The 22701-nt window shown below is 37.5% G+C and overlaps 1 protein-coding gene across 2 annotated transcripts in view; it reads left to right on the top strand.

Annotated features, from left to right (window-relative positions):
• Positions 1–22701, top strand: part of LOC139115422 (synaptotagmin-12-like) — a 402617-nt gene that overhangs the window by 356315 nt on the left and 23601 nt on the right. For both annotated transcript variants that reach the window (XM_070677528.1, XM_070677535.1), the window contains one exon: positions 16318–16499. In XM_070677528.1, coding sequence (XP_070533629.1) covers positions 16318–16499 — 182 coding nt within the window. The remainder of the gene's footprint in view (positions 1–16317; positions 16500–22701) is intronic.

Genomic DNA, 22701 nt, shown 5'->3' with positions numbered 1-22701 from the left:
TTAGGATAGATTGACTCAGATTGCACTGCTGTGAACCAGACTGTTTCATTTGTTTTAATGCCGGGTCGTCGAAAGTAATGTACTTGCGCTGAGCGTGTCAGTAAAGTTACCTCGAGGAGACTTTTAGGCGGGAAAGTAGTTCTCTATTTTTCATTTCATCTCAAGCCGCGGCAGTAAAGAGTCAATTTTACCGTGTGAGTAGGCGGGGACGGGAATTGTTGGACGATGAAAATAGTCACACCACGGGTTTGTGAATTCACCAAACGATAATTAAACGTTTGAGGGCTTCTGCACGCTCACTTGCCATCGGTATATTTTAACCCATTCACCCCAATTGCCTGTACGCAGGTCCACGCCTACACTAAAGAGATCAGTTTGAACCAAACCCTAGTAGTGAAAAGGTTCGTGTAATTTTATAGACCAGAAACACTCGGAGAAACAAGACGGTTTATTCTGCGCCGTCACAAAACGACTAATAGTTTTGTTATTTCCTGTGAAGTTTCGTGATGGTATTAGGACAATTTAACAAGCAGTGCGTCAACACTTCACTCTCTTTTCATCGCTGCATGGTCGAATAGATTATTCTTTATATGAACATGTTTGTAGGAATTTGTAATGCTCTTGCATCATCAACACAAAGAAATGTTCGTTGCGACGGCGCCTTTTTGTGCACTTCTCCTTTCATAGGTGGGACATCATTGACTTTTTGCTCTCACTGCCTCTAAAATTCACCTTTCTGCTTCATTTTAGGCACTATAACCTTTATTGTTGACAATATGTCCGCTAAACGCCGCACTGTCAAATTTAAACGCAATTAGAACAGCGCCCTCATCAGCGCACAGCTTTACTGACGGACTGTTGTAACAGAGAGTGTTTGCGGAAACAACACACTTTAGCGCAGAATGCCAAAGGATCGGTTTATATTTACTTTGTTTTATTTTCACTAAGCATAATTACAGTGTCCAGTTTTGTATAAGAAGCTTTATGTTGGCAGTAATCTCTTGGACTGTACCTTAGGATATTATTCAGGCATTCAAATTTACTCATGCAGTTTTTGTATAAGTAGCAACCAGAGACAAACATCTTTCAGTGAGTGCAATAATGTAATGAAACTTAATATACAAGAGAGTTACCCAGACTTTAAGGCGCTATCAGAACAACTCCGAATCGAAGTTTCCGTTTGTTGCAAGACCAAGGTATGCATGTATGCCTCAACAATAAGTAAAAAAAATTGATAACCCTTGAGTTATTGATGTATTCAGAAATTGACATTCATCAATGGAGCTATCCATTAAATTGACTACGATTATTAATTGATAAGAGCCGAGTGAGTTGATTTATTGATACTTGCTCACGCGGGAAACGACCTTGTGGCGCTCTGACAAGGTCAGTTGGTACGTGTATTGTCACCGTCACGTCTGGAACCCTCTGTTTGGAAATACATGTCGGAACAGATTATCGTATTTGCATACTTATCTGACACCCGGCAATTGATATAAGCCATTAGTGTTCATTAATATCAATATATTTGCTTGTATGATTGAAATGATTTTCTCTGTAAAGATGTCACTTTGCGTTTCGTGGTTTAGAGATATATTATAGATGTCATGAAGACAATACGTAAAACGCGTTGCTTATTTGCTTCTTCTTGGCTTAACTGTCGAAGTTGGCCAATAAACTCATCATTTAAAAGAGTTATTCTAATTTTCTGATGTTCATTGTGTCATGTCTTTGAATTTCACTTTGTACATGGCGAAGAATGACTTGAACTTGACGACTTGAGTGCTTTGTGACGTATCATGCGTTTTGTTGGATTTGAACTTCTGAATCGCCATAGACTCAACATTGAAGATTATACAGCAGAAAAGGACATGTTTTCCTGACTAGCCCTAAATTTCTCGAATAAATCCCTTTTCACTCGTAAGGTGCACAATTTCTCGTTGCAACGTAAAACTTAGTTGATATTGCTCGTCTGAACCACCTTTATATTTACTAAGATAAAGTCATATTGTCGATCTGAAAGAAGTTTCAAATAAAGAAATGAGATGTCGGTAGTTTCCTTCTGGCGTGAGCGTATCTACGGAAGAACCTACAAAATGCCAGGGTACGGCACTTTGCAAGGTTAACGCTAGTGCCGCCATTAAAAAGGGAATGAAAGATTAAGTCGCCTTGAAACAGGTAGTGGAAAATAGCTGGGCGATCTGACAGGTCATTAATTTACATACGAAAAAGATTATGTACAACAATGGATCCGTTGGGAACACCGTCACTGATTATTTTGTGAGTTGGCGCGTAGGTCAGAATACGAGGTAGACATGAAGATTACATGGAATGACATATGCGTCGTTTGTAGTCTATACAACGTCAACGCTCTATAGCAGTACCTCTGGCATTCATAAATTTCCATCGTTTGATGGTAACTTTTGTCCGCAAATTTCTCATTAGCCTAGACGAATGCTGACAGATTGAGTTGATAATGCGAAGTCAACGTTATCTGAAATTCTTTGGAACAAATATTCTCACCGTGACATTCTTCATTCCGTAATCTTATTTTTTTCTGTTCCAACATGTTTAGCTGAGAAACGATAAGACGAAATTGATTTTTTTGCTCGCGCGATGCCGTAGCGAAGAGAATTGAAATGCTTATCGTACACTGAAACCTTTAAGGGGCAGTCTACAATCCCTGGTTATCGCATCAGCGGTTGTTGACAATGACTGATTATGTGATTTTCGTCCTTTGTTCTCCTCGGAAAGTAATGCACAGTTAGTCGATTTGCTGGGAGATATAGTTGATAAAAACCTGCCCGTTTAAGTTGATCCAATCAACCTTTGTTCTTTGGCAGAATGGTGTGAAGAAAATGGCAGATTGCGGGCCAAAACTTATTCAACATTTTAGGAAATCCTTCTCCATTCTTGAAAGAAAACACTTGTTTGACCTTTATTTGGCGTAATGGGAAATATCTAACATTTTTGATTCATGAAAAAATCCTCTTTCTAATCTTTCTGCAAGACTCTGATATAATCGCTGTATTTAAACTGAAGCTCGATTTTCTCACTACATAACTTTAGTTAAATTCTGTTAGACAAGCTGAAAAATAACATTGTCCTTATCTGATAGTTCTATAAAAATGACATTATTGGATCCTTCGCTCGAAATTGTGTTGTGACAGTCGATGATCGATGTCAGATTAATGTAAACAAGATAAGGAAATAAATGAAGTATTAAATTGTAAAAGTTATTACTTGGACTTATTAGGATCGGAAGTACTCTATTAATATCGTAATCACAAAGAGCACGTATCGCAAATAAGTCATTACTGACTAATCTACTTGATTTATCGCTTATTTGTGATATCAGTGATGGAATTTCAAATTCAATCACTTGCCAGTACATGTGAGACACGAACTGGCATTCTGTACGTGCAACGCAAAGCCAGCCAGAAGATCATAATGAATGTTGTACGTACATTCAAGAGATATTCTGTAGAAATCTTGACAGTGACAAAATTAAAAGTGCTTTAAGATTAGTTAGCATATACCATCGCTACAAAACCTCGGTATTTTTCCCGTTATCTAGGTTTATGATTGGAAATATATCATTTTCAGGATATCTTCTTAAACGAAATGCTGAACTAGACGTATGATTGGGGGCGGTATTGCTTATGACGTGCTGGTCCACAATATGGCGCGGCAAACACAAAGTAGAAATAAGTAGTTCAGCTCTTTATTTATTTCTGTTATTCTAACAGAACTTGGTGATAGGATCAGGTGATTGCTGTCACTTCGAACAGAAATATAGTCAAGGTTGGGTGCTGGACGTACGAAAGTCGTTCCGTGAGAGAAGGTACTTACATTTTCCACTGAAAATCGAGTTTTATGGTGACGAATCCAAGAGGCCAGTCTCAGATAACCATTAACTGGGATGTGAACATAAATGATAGATGAACGGCGCCTTCAATTGCATGCTGCTGATATCTGAAGCACTCTCGGGCATATATTTTACTTGAAAGGCGAAGAGTTAGGCATATATTTTACTTGAAAGGCCAAGAGTTAGGCATATATTTTACTTGAAAGGCGAAGAGTTAGGCATTATATTTTACTTGAAAGGCGAAGAGTTAGGCATATATTTTACTTGAAAGGCGAAGAGTTAGGCATATTTTACTTGAAAGGCGAAGAGTTAGGCATATATTTTACTTGAAAGGCGAAGAGTTAGGCATATAAGCTGTTCAAGGACATGGATCTTTCTGAACATATTATATTCCACGGAAGTTACTGCACTTTTTCTCAATCTTGTCGAAATTAAATGACGAAGATGTTTTGTTTTTCTTTGTTGTGCAGACGTGTAACTTTTGAAGTTTTACGAAACAAAGGCACCTGCGTGACTGTTTTTATAAATTCAGTTTGTCGAAGTACTGTAGCATTTTGATAAAATTAGATTTTAGGTTTACAAAAGCCGGCCGACAGTTTATCTTTCACAAAGACACTGAACCAGTTTTAAAACGTTAGTATAGCGTATCGATTCTCCTATTATGTCTGTCTATTTATTAAAATGACTGTTTCTTTTCAAGGTCTTTGGCTTTCTTCCAGAATAATTAATTGCTTTGCCAGTGGAGCATCTAAATTCTATTCCCAAGTCACGTGCAACAGGTTATCACCTAGCGTCATTGACCTGGTCAGCATAACGACCAATATTTGACTTAACTAATTGGCTGCCCATTGCTGTCGTCCCTTATTACTGTACATCATTATCTATTACATGCACGTCTAGTCCAGACCGTGCTAGTAGGTTATACTGCGATAGAAACGAGTAATCGGCCGTGTCACTCGACCATTAGTGCAATTACCGTGTTTCTCGTTTGATTATTGGAATTGTTCAATTTCCTTGCCTAGCATTTTCCTGATTACTTTCGGTCATCGTTATAAAAAAATAATGATGTAATTGAGGTCCTCAAACGCGGAAGAGAAATTGACTCTCCTAGACGCGCGCGGAGATAAATTTTGGTCAAGATAAAATTCTGACTATTTGTAGCTCATGCCGAGTTCTCGTTAAATGTCGCGAGACTTAGACTCCGTTGCTGACGTTGTTGTTGTCTGCGCTGTCGATGACTCGCCGTTTGACCCGTGACGCGAAACAATGCCCCGCCATCCCCTTACCGACGAAAGATTCTATAAAGTCTCCTTCAGCTCCTATGATGTCCTACTGAACTGAAACAGACCAATCTCACAATTTAAATCAATTATATTCTGTAACAATAACTTAACATCCTCGAATCTTGATTCAAAATACTTTAGAAAATTAAGTTCTCTCCATAAAATGGTTAGTATAACAAGTCAAAATATCTTTGACCTTATGGAACCAAGAGATAAATCTTGACATCCATGCACTATATCCGTCATCATATATCAAGCTCCTGCTCCCATCGTACCTTGCGACCGAGCTAAGTTCACTAACGTGTTCTATCGTTATATTCGATGTGTCAACACAAGGCTTGTATGTACCCTTAAGGCAAGAGTGATTAAAGGGATACAGTCGTCGGAACTGCGCTCAAAGGTCGTATGGGACCCATACGACCAATGTAAACACTGAATCCAAAGAACGATGGTGATTGATGAAAGTAAAAACATGTCTATCATAAACTACATCGTATGATTTAAATGTTGCAGCTATGATGATGAGGTGCATCTACATCAGGCCTAGGTAAGAAATATTAGCAAAGCGTACGGTCCATATCGTCAGGATGGAATTCTAGATAGCTAAGCTACGAAGTCCCACCTATGAGATGTAAAACACAGATAGTTGATGACAAAATCTAGGTTGTCAAGACGCAATTTTGACGATTTTTCCCGTCATACATGCCGTTTCAACATGGCGGCCTAGGATAACGTCGATGCGAAGGCAGCAGTCGTGGTAAGTTTTTACCGTTATTTTTAGTTTTGAAGTGAGAAATCGTGAAAAAATGTATCGCCTTCCGGGTCAAATATCATGGAAAATGCCCTCGTGAAGTATTTTTGTCGAACGTTTGGTATTTTTAGATAAGATAGATGTTAATTGCGGACTGCTGTGGGTCTGCTAAGCTGATCTGTGCGATATCCATAGAAAACCACGTGCGTATCAGTACAAGTATGGTACACGGTATGGTGCAGTGCAGTGCAATTTAAGATCTCAACTCGTTGACTTGGTCGTATACAACATGCGACTTCTACCATCTGATCTTTGAGATTACCGTATGTGCAGGGTCTAGCTTATTAAATGGTACTCATGCAAAGTTTGCTCTATTTCCTATTAGTATTTGCAAAATCGCACAGATCTGCTGGTAGACCCACAGCAGTCCGCAATTAACATCTATCTTCTCTAAAAATACCAAACGTTCGACAAAAATACTTCACGAGGGCATTTTCCATGATATTTGACCGGAAGGCGATACATTTTTTACGATTTCTCACTTCAAAACTAAAAATAACGGTAAAAACTTACCACGACTGCTGCCTTCGCATCGACGTTATCTTAGGCCGCCATGTTGAAACGGCATGTATGACGGGAAAAATCGTCAAAATTGCGTCTTGACAACCTAGATTTTGTCATCAACTATCTGTGTTTTACATCTCATAGGTGGGACTTCGTAGCTTAGCTATCTAGAATTCCATCCTGACGATATGGACCGTACGCTTTGCTAATATTTCTTACCTAGGCCTGTTCATATCGTGCACCAAATACATTGTTTGTAAACGAGAGACTCGCACAGGCGCAATTACGACGACTGCTTCTCTTTAAATTCCTTGTTACGCGTCCACTACAATTTTTGACACACACAGGGAAAATTTTACACTCGTACGTTTCAAATTTCCTTGACAGTTTCCATGTAATATGAGTGCCCGTTCAATTATCAGAGCAGAAACTTCTTTTTCATCTATATAATTTACACTTCAATATGACATTGTGCAAGAATGCGTGCGTTTTTAGTACACTTTACACATTTCTAAAGAAATATTTGAAAGATCAAAAGCTGCGCGGTAACGTCCTATTCAATTACAATGTGTGTTTTTTTCAAAAAAATCTCCTAAAATCTACGTGCGTGTTGACGCAAAACAGCGAAAGTAAATACTTCAGCAAATTTAAAATGACAAGGATTTTCTCCAATCCAATTTAACAATATCCCTAGGAATGACCTAGTTTGCCGTATCTTCGCGAGGAATATAACAGTATTCACACTGGAATATGCAAATACTGCTAGTATTTTGAGGGAAACTTGAATGTCAACGGATTCTTTGAGGTCAAGTACGTAATTTCAGAAAAATAAGTGAATCCCTGACGAGGAAATAGGTTCACCAGAGATAAGTGTGTCGCCTGCAGGTTGATGTGTAGTTTCCATGGAGCCAGGAAAAAATACATTCTCAACTGAAAGTACCAAAGACCAGCCCTCATGATATTGAATATATAGCCATATTGAATACGGAAAACCCCAAGCAAATGAAATTTAAAACTTATCTTCTGTATGTTTTCTGTTTAAAACATTGCCCTCGCTTATTTGCTTCATGTTTATGACTGAGTTTTAGTCCTAACTAGAACTAACTTGGCTACAATAACATTGCTTATTATAGACATTATACACAAAATGTTTTACTGACAAAAGGCTGACAATCTGTATTCTATGGAGAACAATAAGAAAACGTATTTGCCTTCTTGACAAAATAGCAAAAATGTCAAAAGTGATAGCTATTGCTCCTTTAATTTGCATATTTCCATCTGTATGCAAAATAATATCAGAGACAGACTTCAGTAAACATACATCTGTAATACGCAGTTGCAATCCAACGTGATCGCCGCCATAATGAAAATACCCGCAACTGTGTGTAGTCGCCTCATCGTCGATTAAATCGAGTCAGATACCTAGTACCAACCGGAAGATGACTAAAGCATTCATCTCCCCGTCCACACGTGCTTCGGGGTTCAATTTACCACAGTTCCCGGTATTGAACCTTCTCGCGTACGTCTCCCTCGTCCCGCATCACCCAGCGGTTTGCCGCCTGAAATTGAGCGACAGCCAGCGAGAGGAACACGTATGTACACCATTTTTCAGTAGAGCATGTTGCCATTATTCGTTGCTTAACATTTTCCGTCTGTTGTAGATGTCCATTTCATATGTTCCGGTGTGTAAGCAATCACATTCGTGTTATGTTTCATTACGAAGGAACCGGCATTTAATCGTGCTTTGCATGCCGTCAATGGTTGGAATAAATGCCGCGGGCTTTGTATCGTCGTTATTCCTTATGAATGTCTTAAAAATCATGAACTTTTAGAAACAAGGACTGGGATCTCAAAGATGATTTAAATTTTTGCTATATTTGCAGTTATTCGGTATCAAACAGCGTTAACGTTTCTACAACTTCCTCGCTGGTTATATTATGAGAAGTAAACCTTTAAGGTGGTCGATACATCGCCCTCGTTTCCTCAAAACAATTTGTTCAGCCCTGCCAAAAATCCTGAACTCGTAAATCCATATCATGTCAACCTTTCTCGGACAGGAGAATAAGGGTATTTGAAAATAACTCTCATGTCAGCAATGGTTAGATTTTGCAGCATGTATAATTTACCCGACGATGTTGCGCGTATGTCAGTTTTGCAAATCTCGTATGACCCAATTGCCATGATTCCTAGTCGAGAATGTCTTAATATTAATATATCGGTGTTATCTATGGGGTTTTGGTGATCACAGCCGAGATGTCGATTCATTACCGGCTTAAAAAGCCCAAAACAACTGATATACTGGATGTGTTATAAAATATACATTAAGATGAAAGATTCATTGTGTAAGAATGTTTTATCGCCGGCGCCATCTCATTAGCTGTCACGGTCGATATGTTTTCAAATTGGGTAAATAATGATGAATATTACGCGTCGCAAAGAAAATTGTCTGGACTCAATTTTTCCCAAGCCGACCGACTTAAATGTGTGAAGAGCTGGCGCTCCGAAAGACAAACATACGAAATTTGATTGTATTTGAAAGGGTTGCGCCCACCGTCGCGTAATTAAGCATTATAACCTGATTGAATGACACTTTTCCTCTCTAACATCTCTCGGATATTGAAGCATTCTGCAGACTAGCATGAGAACCTTCGTGGCCGTCTTTTCTCATAAATTTGAAAGAAATTTACGGGGCCTGTAGTCTCTATTTAGAATGTACAATGCTCCTGGCAAGATGAGATCTACATGCTATGCGGGTGAGTTAATTAATTTAAACAAAACACAAACGTTAATGGCTGGATAGATAGTTTGAAATAAAATCATTTGTTGCAACATCGCTGCTATATATGCAAATTACCCTCTCTAATATTAACCTTATTCAAGTCAGTGCATGGTTAACCATGATATAAATGCCGTAGGTACATACCAGCAAACTTACACGACTTATGTATGCCTGATCTTACTCGTATCCTCAAATCACTTTATAAACAAATGACTGATATAATATCACCATCACCAGCTCAATATTTGCTAAATAAAGATGGCGTTCTAAGTGCGGGTTAGCGATCCCGTCATAAACGCGACTATTAATGGTTTGTTCCACTTGCATAATAAGTATTGCATTCTATTTGTGTGGTAAGGTGTTCAAATTGATCAAACAATATGGCGTAAAAACATTGCAATGCTTTAGGACTAGCTGGTATACTAAGTTGTGTCATATGTATTCACCAAAGACTCGATCTCACAAAGTATATAATATGTACACGTACGTATGTATGTATGTGTGTGTGTATGTATGTTTGTATGTATGTATGTATGTATGTATGTATGTATGTATGTATGTATGTATGTATGTATGTATGTATGTATGTATGTATGTATGTATGTATGTATGTATGTATGTATGTGTGTATGTATGTATGTATGTATGTATGTATGTATGTATGTATGTATGTATGTATGTATGTATGTATGTATGTATGTATGTATGTATGTATGTATGTATGTATGTATGTACATATACATTATGCGTGTTTCAGTATTTAGGAGAACCTTATATATAAAATAAAAAAATATATATATATATATATATATATATATATATATATATATATATATATATATATATATATATATATATATATATCTCGAAGTATATTGATGTCCTTGTTGGAAATTACAGTGTTCGATGCTAAAGCAGAGCGTTATAAATAATAACACAAAATTATTTCAAGTACAAAGTAATGGTATTTGTTACGTAAGTTTCATGCACCCTGCAATCATCAGATAGATGATTGCAGGATCATCTTTCATCATCATCTTCATCTGTCTGATGATTGCAGGATGCATGAAACTCAAGTAGCAGATACCATTACTTTGTACTTGAATTTATTTTGTTTTATATATATATATAATATATATATATATATATATATATATATATATATATATATATATACATTAATTTGTGTTATTATATATATAGTAACACAAATTAATGTGTATATATATTAATTTGCGTTATTATATATATATATATATATATATATATATATATATATATATATATATATATATATATATATATACACTTCTCCATAACCATAATTCTCGAAAAGATTGTATCACGGGATTGGGAAATAGGATATGAGGTAATATTTCAGATGGTCAATTACAGTCGAAGTGATAACCATATTTTGACATAATATCCGAAATGTCAATTTTTCAAAATGTGTTGTCGAGTATCAAAAGGATAAAAGCTTGACATTTTTGTTGAAAGATTTATACATGTTAGATAAAACAGGGACTTTCGGAACATAAATTATAGATGACAGTCAAAAGTCTGCGGAAGAGGCACATTACTACGGAGAATTTGATTTACTTGGGAGAGACACACAAATCAGACGAGTAGAGCCGCACAGTGCCGTTCTTTGATTTCAAATAATCGATTCCAGGTAGTGTCAATAGTTCAGAGGGGTCGTGGGGTTGATTACATCCTTGCGAGCATGCGTCGTTGTTTTCACTTCGTATGCGGTAAGCCTCTCCCAGATGAATGAAAATGGCAAACACCCGATGGAATATCGGTGTATTTTTGCATAGAGAAGCCATGTAATATTAACCATTTTCTAAACGAAACTTCGCAGTGCATTTCAAGGGTATTCACAGAAGCGTATGCTGAATGTGAATTCTAATGACTTTGTTCTCCCTAGCATCAGACAGTTGAAGTTTCAGGAGAGTTTACCGTACGCAGCATTTATCTAATCGTCTCAAAACGGACGAACTACGAGCAGACGTACGAGCTCGAACGACCAAATTACAAGTGACATAATGTGCCGCACTTTCATCATACAAGTGACGTATTGTCAGTATTTCTCGATAGCCTGCCTGTGTTCAGCTTACTTTGTGTGATCGAAAAAAACCTCGTTGTAATTTGAAGGAATATGGCAGGTTTGACTTCCCGGAGAACGCGAGCTGTCTGTCAGTGCCGTTCAAGCTCAGGATTATTTGTCGATCAAATTTCAGTAAATGTACCTACCTAGATGAAATCCTGTCTATAGGCTGAAATTTCGCCGAAGTTTGACAAAATGACATAGATTTTCAGGTTCAAATCCGACATTTTTGAGTTTTGAGTGCAGACAGAAATAAGTTTTGACTTTAGGCAACATGGCTGCGACCCCATGTTGACCCCAAGTGAAAAAGTGTTCGCGATCAAATCTTCCTATATTTTTTTCAGAATTTTCGACAAAATCATTGCTTCTTATATCTTTTGTAAAATATTAAAATAAAAAATGCGATGTGCCATGTCTCGAGATTTCTAAAAATATCGTTCGACGGAACATGAGCAGGCCCGCACAGCTGTTCCTGAGGATATGGCAAGCGTGTGAATCATAGCTTGGAGTGGACAGCAATTATTTTAGGCTTGGCAGTTCAAAGGTTTATCAATATCATCTTTATTCGAAAGATAGAGGAGAAAAAAACTGAGAAAATGTATAACTAAGTCTTCCTAGTACGGAGAAATGCGGCTGTGGTCATTTGCATAGTATTAGTCTCCTTGCTGGCAATTTTCAACGTGACCTAGTTGAGTTCAAAACAAATGTACGTATAGAAGTCGCACTTGGTTTTGGAGTTCATGATTGGAGGGGGTCTAAAAACAGTTCCCAATACAAACCGTACCTCCAATTTTAATAGGAATTTTACGGCCTTACGTCAAAATCTTGCTGTGAAAGTACAATGTCAGTTTTGAGACAATTGCATACCTCTACGCAGAGACCCTTCATTGCTAACAGTACAATACTAACTGAAGAATGGAGCAATAAACTTCCCAGTTTTAATAAGCTTACACATAGATTGTCCTATTTAACTTAAAAAACTCACTCACAAAGACTAATTCCAGTTGTTTTTACCACACGGCACAGCGTCTGGGATTTCGATGTGAAGGATCTAATATCGAAAGTGCCGCAATTGTTAAAGGTTTCTCTAATTTAGATTTACCAGAAATTAATGTTGTATCGAATTAGAAGTATTATATCACAATCACTCTCTCAGAGAGCGTGACATCATCAACTAATATTAACAACTGTGGCTAATCATATTCTAACAATAAGCAAACGTGCCGAATTAATATTATTAATGTTTTCCTTCAACCAGTTGACGTCATAGCCTTCGTTGCTTCCTAAAATTATTGAGCTATCTATCATCATTTGTATTGTAACAAAGTAAATATGCTATTGGCCGGAGTTGTATAATACTTTTTCTCTGGCCGCACTATCTCATGAAAGTGTGAATGTGAAAAGTACTGCTTTTTATCTTGCCACTGCAGCGATTTCAAAAAAAAATAATCAGGCAATTAGATTATAGCCGGGAGAAGAAATCTTTCAACATCATAAACAATCAGCAAGAACATTCACGCCCGTTCGTATTAGAAACATGGTAACCTATCGCAATACGATATCGTAGTCATCGTTATAAAATCTGCTGGTCTGCCATATCTAGTATTCACTGAATCAGCAACAGCATCATCATTAGGAAGTGAATCAATGTCATTGCTATTTGATTGTTAAAATGATTTCCAGTATTAATTTGACTCAAAGGTCTCAATAAAATTATCACCTGGCTTAGTAAAATTCATAACCATGAATTCTACAATTGTGTAATTTACCATATTTGAAACACACTCTTACATGCCCGTTCAAAAGGAAGCCATGTAGGCTATCGGAGAAAACAGCTTCATCGGCTGTCCAAAATTGCCAGCAGGTATTCACCATCTACAAGAATTGTGACTATCCTATATTTAACCAATAAAGCACACCCCGAGAGATTTTGACCAGTTCAAAACATATATGCACGAGCAATAGTGAGTGCATATGAATGGGTTAAAATCGAGTGATATACCGTCGCAGGGTGTGATTTACTGCTATTATATCATAACAGTATATTGAAATTCTGGCGTGGAACATCAAAAACGGATCTTTTCTCAAGCTGAGAGCTCGCGCGTATGCCATCCTTGGTATATCGCCAATACACCACGGTTCTTTTCGCATCTCGACCAATCAGATCGCTGTATTCGCGAGATCAATATACTGGTATGATATAATCATATATAATATTCACTGAATAAATCATATTTCATATCTCTCATTTTGTGTATTGTTTTATTTGTTTTGTGTTAAAATATTAGTATTAAATAAAACGGGTAGGAATTCCAAAATGATGTATTTCCAGTAATGTCGTCGAATCTTCTTTGTGCAAGTAAGTCACTGCACTAACTGTTAACTTTACTGTAACCTATCTATTCCTGTCCATCTAGATTTATCTGATTAATCTCTGTCACAAAAGGTCCCAAACTCAATCTGAATCCAATCTCCGATTTAGCAAACTGGAGCGATGGCGACGCATTGACTCCATTTCCAAGGAGAGACAACTTCGACACATCGCGCGATTGAATTATGCCAGTCGTGTAATTCAGTAATAAAGAGTAAATTCCCAGTCTTTCCTGCGTTTCTATTCAAAATACATTTTCCTGAAAACATCTATACTGTTCATTAAATTCAATTTATAGGGGAATTTGTGACGTGTGTAAGCAGTGCTCATCCAATTGAAAAACGTGGTTCAAACGTCAGCGTGGTTATAAAACTACCCATAAATTAACAACCGTCTCCAGCGTTATGTAATGAGTTTTTTCCCCGCACAACCAGCACTACTGCCTCAATAAGTCTGGGAGAAAACACACACGGGCATGAGTCACATCCGTTTGTGTCAGCTAGATGCGATTCTGAAGTCAGAGCGCAGATTTAATATGTATAGAGGGCGTCACTCTTGGCAATAGTCACTAACCTAATAGCATCGTCGGCCGAATCCATCATTCGCCAAATACGTTCCAGTGTTACTTGGGTGAAAGAAGTGATTCCCTGCAGCTAAGATAGTGCAAACTGTCCTGCACGATTTATTCGCGCTCATTTTGCGTTTTCCCAAATGCATTTTGTAGTCAGCGTTGAATTCTCGCGCTGAAAAAGCTGAACACATCACGCAATTGATGGTGTTTTCCTTGCGTGGGGACATAAAATGCGATAAGAAAGGCAAAAGTCTGTGACAATCTTTGCTCTGGTCTAAGATATGAATCATGTTTCTCGGCGAGTTCATAAATTGTGTTTTTTCCTTTAACCGTAAAAGGATCAATGCAACAGGCATCTCTCCAAAAATCGCTTCGATAAATTTGAGCTCGTCGATGCTTTATTTCTGTTTTGTAAGACCAGTGTGCGTACAAGCTAGAAATCGTCAAAACGCTTGTGATAGAAATGTGCAACAATTTTGATCAACCCAAAAAGTAGTCTATTTTCAATTTGATGATTTCTTTACTCCAATTAAGCATAAGATGACGTATTCATCTTCAATTTTAGAATATGTAACATGTTACTGGAATATGTCCGTATATAGGATACCATATTCAAATATTGATTTAATATGTTTTAACCAATAAATAACAGTCCGGCAAAAAATGAATGAAACAAACAGTAGATTGAATTTCTTCTCTTCACCGTACAGTATTTAAGTTTTGTTTCGGTTTTTGCTGTGAAAGTAGACTGAGTATTCCGCTAGGCTTGAGCGCAAACCGTCAGTATTTAGGGAATGTACAACACCATGCGCACATTGTGTCCTTTTCTTTCAAATTAAAGAACGCAATATTGATTAGCAGGAAATGGAGTTGATAACGAACTACACAGTACAGAGTCACTAATCGAACAGCTGTCCGCATTGAAAGGATAATTCAATAATTAATCCAGTGCACTCTGTGCAGGAAAAATATCGTAATAGTTCCATATTTCTGTGTTCTTGGAAAATGTAATTACGGTGGCTGAAAGTGGGGGAAGCCTGAATGAATAATTCTGTGGCTTTGATGCATGTAATACACAGACTCATATTCAAATCGACTCTCTACAAAGATAAAGAGTGCCTTCGGTTGTATTATCTGCTTGACGCTGTCTCATCTTGAAAGAACACTTCTCGCTATGTAAAAAGAGGTTGTCATAGAAACGCCGTTTACGAATAGCTGCCTAAACGTAGTGAGTCGAGGCCACGCGAGACAAGGCGTTATCGGTTGTGACCTTCACACCTGCTACACCATCGACGACAAATTTATCAATCAAGATGTTGTCGTGAACTTCTCCTGAGACGCTAGAGTGGACGTCTTGAGATGTTCCAAGCATGAAGTCAACCTACTGAAAACCAACCATGTTCGCTGTGACGAGATAGCAATACTCTACGGTACCTTTCCAAACATGCATATTCATGTATTGTAGTCACAGCGTTTGAGGAAAGGTATTTCTTATGCTAAGACATGCAAGACATACTTACAACCACCTTCCATCTTAGCATGCATCCGACAAACTTCTAAATTAAGACGTACTTTGGGGCGTACGCTATTATACTTAAAATAGTTATGGACTTTCACGATGTCGTGTCTCAGGGTGAAACCCTTTTATTTCTTTCCTATTGATTAAGATCCAAACGGCACGAACAGGTCTCCGCCTACACAGACTGTCAAATGAATGAAATTTGATACTCTTTAGAAAAAGCGCAAACGTCAGGGATTAAAGAAACAATTACCACTCGACCGTATTCAGAATGATTCATTGAGAACAAACAAGAAATGTCGAGTAATCAAAGTCTTATATCTCCTTTATTTGAGAATTTGCAAGTACGATCTGTTTGCACTTAGGTTAATACGCATATCCCAGAAATCTCAGAGCTTTGCAAGATCTAACTTCCTCTTTTGGTGTTTACACTGTAAAGTTCTGATGTTGAGTAACCTTCGTTTAAGAAATTAAGTAATGTATTTTTTCTCGCTCTCTCTTCAGTGTTGACGTTGCTGCAGACCGGGCTGGTGATATCTGGAGCCAGCATTGTTGTGGCGGCGGTGTTTGCCGTCTGGTGGAAGTACTGCGGTCATTGCGACCCGGAAAAGTGCAGGAAAAAACCAGGGCTTGAGGAGAAGATACCGATTGCTCCTGGCGGTACACCCAGCACCAGTGGATATCAGGTAAGAGCTGAATTTTGATCGTGTCTGCCATGTTAGTGATACCATGACCGGATATGTGACTGTCGTTTCACCACAGTCGGTGTGCTTTACATGTATGTATTAGTCAATTCATCTTGTTGGTGTTACATACGTCACTACTCACGGTCCCCTCATCAAATACCGCGCACAACTCAATGCTTCTAACTGTGTTAATGGTCTACCTTCAAGAAAAGATGTACAATGCACCTTTCAAAACTTACGAAACATTACCTTGTCAATGCAAATTTTCTGACGTACCGTTGACAAATCTGAAGGAAGACATCACGTGATCAGACCATATAAAAAAATGTGTTTTCGGTAACATGCCTCCGACATTTAGTGTAGGTAGGTTGGAGGAATTGTTTTTGTTGGCTGAGACCCACAAAATACGGTAAAATTTAGAGAATTTACTCGATGTTTTTGAAAATGCAAAAACAAATACCTAGGGTCGGTGGATTTTTTTTCTAGAGTCGATAGGGTTACTGGAAACACATATTTTTTATATGGCCTAACAGAAATCAACGCGAAGATTACCATTTTTTTATGTTGACTTCAATAATGTATCTCGCCCACTTAAGCTAATACCGTACATCATATTGCAATATTTATTTGAAAACTTCCAGCTTTTGTACGGGACAAAGGATGAATTTGAAAGATGGTTCAGTCACAGGCAGAAAAATCTCTAGGAATCGATGTAAACGAATTTAAAATGGGAGCTACAACCGTCTTCGTGCACGTTTTACATGATCGAAACTCACTTGACATTTCGCGATGCAAATTTTGACCCTGAATCTTTTACTTTCAGCAAAATTGAACGATCACTTTTTTATTTTGAGTATTTAATTATTGCCTGTCAATGAATACTTATTTTGTTTGATTCTATACACTGAACTAAACCAATCAGCGAAATTTTAAAGTCAATCGGTTTTGTTTGCCTACGACCGTGGTGTTGAGTTAAACTGTTTTCTTGAGCTTGTACACACGTTCGATCGTACAAAATGCAATATCCGGGAATTGTTGTATTTGGTCTTAAACTCCAAAAGCGTTCGCGGAAGCACCGCATGACGTCATTTGTCAATATTATTTTTCAAAATATCGATCCTTAATACACGTCATAACGTACCAGTATAGCGAGTGTTGTTTCGATTCTTCACTGGTAGATATGTAGATTTGACCTGAATTTATTGCCAAACTACGTCAGTTCGCGGTCGAACCCTGATATTGAACGACACTTCCAAACACTTCGTCGTGCCCTGCGTAATCAACCACAGCCCTCCTAATGGACTCGATAATTCAAGTTGAATTGGGAACATCCTCACTTGGGAACTAGAAGTCAACATTCTTACTCCAAAAATGGCATGCAATACATTTCTCTTGGCTTCCAATTTGTGATTATTTATCCCCTCCAGAATCGCTATCACGTTGAATGCACTCTCTCCCTGTCTCCGCTCATGAATATTTAAATTGCAGGAGGACAAATTGATCCGCTATGTAACCACGAGCGTTTCTCTCGCCTCAGGGCGTCAAGTTTAAATTAAAATAAACCGGGGATACTTGCAGTGTGATGGCAAATGTGGGATAGAGTATTTGCTAATGGAAAACAGAGTGTACCAATTTACTTCGGTTGTGATTTTCGTCACCGATCGTTGAGAGCCACACTTTGTATGCACAGCTACTTGTTACTAATTAGATAAAGGCGAGACATGACACTTTCTCCAGACACACTGCTGGTCTGTGGTTAAGACAGGGCTGTTTAATGATTTCCTTTTAACACAGTCTGACTGTGCTACAGTTCTCAAATCACCTTGAAGCATATCACTGCTTCCTACAATTTCCTTGAAGACCATTAATTATGCAAAGGAGCACACAATTGACCGGAGTTACAGGAATTGAATTAATTTTTATCCAAAGTACGTCATTAATTCGATGGAAAATATTTCTTTTAAGCATCACGTGGAATACAGACATATTTGTGACTTCATAATGTTTCTAGTCACATTTATCTTCGTGACATTGAACTTTGTGACATGGTATAGAGGGCTTATTTCATTAATGATATTCTATTTGCGACAGCTTTTACAGAGATTGTCTCATTTTGCATCTAAGAATTCATTTCATGCTTTTTTACCTTTTTACATGTTCCATATACAAACAGATAAGGCATATGAGATTGAATCTTTCTCTTAAGACGTGTGTACAGTTATCCCCGGTTTCTGTAAATCCCTTTGATAAAACCGTAACCGGCTTAATACCTGTCAGTTCAATATACTATTTTCAGAAGAACGTGCCCATTAATGTTGTGAGGCACAGGGCAGAAACATGACGAGTGATGGTATTCAGGAAGACATGTAAAATTCCAAAATTCTATTCTGTTGATTCTTTATTCTGCCTGGCTGAGGCAGCCTGCTGTTTAGATTTGATATCAAACGAACAAACATAACCTGCCTTTCTATGCACGTTTTAAAAAATCATCATTTTTACCTGTTTATATTCATTCTGCCGTCCTAATGTACTCAAAGTTGCTTCATGTTGATATGTTATCGAACTCATATTCGCAGACCGTTCCGTCAAGGTTATGTATGATTAGCTAAAGTGCCACTGAAACAATTTAGCATAGGTATTAAATCCACTAGATATTTCGATAATGTATTGGTCAAAATCACAACACGTTATGTTTTAAATCGTTGGAACTTTGCTTGACGAACAATTAGCAGTCAACATTGGTTTTAATGGCATGGGGCAGTGGAACTTGATCTAAGATAGAATATAAGTGTAGCGATTACTTAGGTAACATAGTGTAATATCCAATTACGACATTCAAAGGCGACTTCCTGCATCCCTTACCCTCGGATTACTGGATGTGTGAAGTACCCGTTAACACGTTGACAATCTCTTGTTCTCCATCGAATTTTTTATCGATTTAATGATAAGTTTCCCCTTAGATAAATCTGATGAAGAAGTGGCAAATACAGCTATAATATCCAACAGCTACCTACATTCCTGATATTCAAACAGGTATAGGGTTTTATCAAATGAGTTGACAGACACGTTCAACGTTCGAATATTACAATCGGGGTAATAAGGTAACTGGGCAGAACGTCTCTGAAATAACATTAAAAGTAAAGTGTTATGTGTTGTTTACAAAAACATGATACAAACGAGAACGAAAACATAAATATTTAGAGGAATGGAAAGGACACTTTAGATAAATAGATTGACGGATGGAAGGATTCACGAATGGGTTGATGGGCTAACTGATGGACGCTAGGGGCAGACAGACAGACAGATAGACAGCAGACAGATAGATAGACAGATAGATAGACAGATAGATAGATAGATAGATAGATAGATAGATAGATAGATAGATAGATAGATAGATAGATAGATAGATAGATAGATACATAGATAGATAGATAGATAGATAGATAGATAGATAGACAGAGAGATAGACAGACAGGCAGATAGACAGACAGATAGATAGATTGATAGATATATAGATTGTGTAGATAGATAGATAGATAGATAGATAGATAGATAGATAGATAGATAGATAGATAGATAGATAGATAGATAGATAGATAGATAGATAGATAGATAGATAGATAGATAGATAGATAGATAGATAGATAGATAGATAGATAGATAGATAGATAGATAGATAGGAAGGGAGTTGACAGTTGTAGACTGATTTATAATACCACGAATTGCTGATGGATGGACAAAATAAATGACAAACACGCTGTTAGAAACTACATAAATTTTCGTCACTTTAGATAGTTCTAAATGCAAGAACCTCGTCAGTGTTGAAATGGGAAATGCTGTCAGGAAATTAAAGGTGTGCCTGCTCACTTTTCAATAAGTCAACTACAAATAACAAGGACTGTACGGGGTTATTTCCTGCGGTGATGTTTATGGGCTATATCCGCGACATTACGATGTAGGCTTGCAAATGTGTACAAAATTTGTAGAAATCTGTACAAAAACGTGATCGTTAATCATGTTCTTTATCTTTACGTCCTCATATTTATTCGTATATCATCCTAACTTGCCACGTCAAATGCCAAAAAAACAATTTGTAACACGGGAAAGTCACCATTTTTAATAAAATCTCATTTCAAAAAAGGCATATATCAACATACATTCAGGGAATAGTTGATCCCCTTTGACGATGGGACCATTCCATGCATTTAGGTCTTATTTGCGGCAACGCATGAGGTTCAGATAAAATGGGGCGCTAAAATGGGTATTTTGACCCCGGCGCAGCTCATCCGAACCATCAAACAGCATGAGACGGCCATGCACATCGTAACAGGTGAAGTAATAAGTGACTCTCGTAAAGTCACGATACCTTTCAGAGAGTAATAAGCTTTGTCATTCGTGGCGCATTGATTCATGTCTCATTTTATCTTGTTATCAGTCCACATTAAAAGTCATCGTATCATAAGATCGAAGTCATAACATAATGGAAAGAGCATATAAATTGATGACTTTTTGGAGTGCAGAATGCTAATATGTACACACAAGTGTGTGTGCGTGTCGTGTAAGCGCTTTGAAGAGTAGGTGTTAGTTATTTATATTGACTTCCCACAGCGCATGCCATGAAATATTTTAAATATGCAAAAGACTTGCAAGCAATAAATAATGAAAGGATCGTGTTGTATTAATCTGGTAACCTTCTGACGACTATAGAATAAAACGGTGAAAAGGTTCGTCTGTCCAAATGATGTTGCATCTCGCATTTGCATTCAAGTTCAGATGTTTCAGTATTATGGACAGGTCAAACCACGATTCTATCGTGTCGTTAACGGTAAACTGACATGATATTGCCGTCTAATTAGCTTTGTGATTCACAGTCCTTCCTCGCAGGCATGGTAACCATGATGCTAAAATCATGTTTAAAGAAGTAAATCCGAAAATTTACTTCTCTTTTAAAGTCTCCCAAATAGGAAACTAAGAATTTAAAACCTTAATCAACAGGTCGTTTAAAATATATTTAAAGAATTTTTGACAGACATTATTATCATATCAACCATGTCTTATTCACTATCATTTATCAAAAGTCACACTTCTATTAGTAATTGAGTACAATGATTTACTGAAATGCTTTCAAAAGTCAAATGTTGAAGTTTAATGGGCAGACATAACTATCAGTGCAAGTATGTCTCCTTAAAGGTGCACCTGTTCCAATTTTGCCACAGTTACCATGGAAAGAGAAAATCTAACCAATCACAGATTTTAAGCTGGTGGCCGCTTTTTAAAAACAGCGACCTCACATGGGCATTTTGAATACCAAGGAATGCCCCTTTGACCATATATGGGCATATTTAGATTACAGGTGACTGTATACCTTTAATTGGGGTTTACTATGCGTAATAATTACTATGAATAGTATCAATCTCCAAGAGAATTTCCTTATCAGCTGAGCACTATAGCTTAGCTTTGTGAACTTCCTCGGAAAGCCTGTTTTATAATACAAAATTAAAAATTAAAAAAAAAAAGAAATCTATGAGTGCATAAACAAACATAAAGTCAGCACAAGATCAAGTATAATGAATTCGATAGATTCTCATTATCTATTTGGACTTAGAAATCGTCTGTCTGTCGCGACCACTCACCTTACCCCGGAGGGCTTAAAGAAACACACTTGTGTGCCAATTAGCTGTGAAATCAGGAAAGTGTTGTGCCTTGGGTATGAAGCTGTTCAATAGAGCATTTAGCCGATTACATAAAATGATTCATGAAAATGACGTCATCGTCTCCATACTACCTTGTCAGCTAGGATGACCAACAGAATAAGACCTGTGTACAATCAGACGTTCAGATTCAGCATGGGTAGTTGAAAAAGTTCTGCTGTCTTGTTCTGCAAAACAGGTTTTTGCCTGACATGACTAAATCGTTGCTTTTTGTTTGCTCTTTATGAAGGAGACAGTTGTCGAGTAAAAAACGCTTCCCTTTACTCAGGGTAAGGAGTTATGACGTATAGCGGATTACAAAACAAAACAGTCTTAATCTCCTCGAAAACTACTCTGTGTCGTTCTAACTTTTCACCATATATTACCGCCTTGTGTTTGCGCGGCAAGACATGGGAACTTGACCTAGGCTAATCTGTAGTACAATTCAATATTGTAAGGGGGTATTTTTGTATTTTTATTCTATTATGGTGGAATTCGCCTTGGACAAACAT

The sequence above is a fragment of the Ptychodera flava genome, chromosome 2 (genome assembly GCF_041260155.1).
Source record: "Ptychodera flava strain L36383 chromosome 2, AS_Pfla_20210202, whole genome shotgun sequence".
Lineage (NCBI taxonomy): Eukaryota > Metazoa > Hemichordata > Enteropneusta > Ptychoderidae > Ptychodera > Ptychodera flava.
The sequence above is the reverse complement of the archived record's forward strand: the minus strand, read 5'-3'. Positions and strand labels throughout refer to the sequence as shown.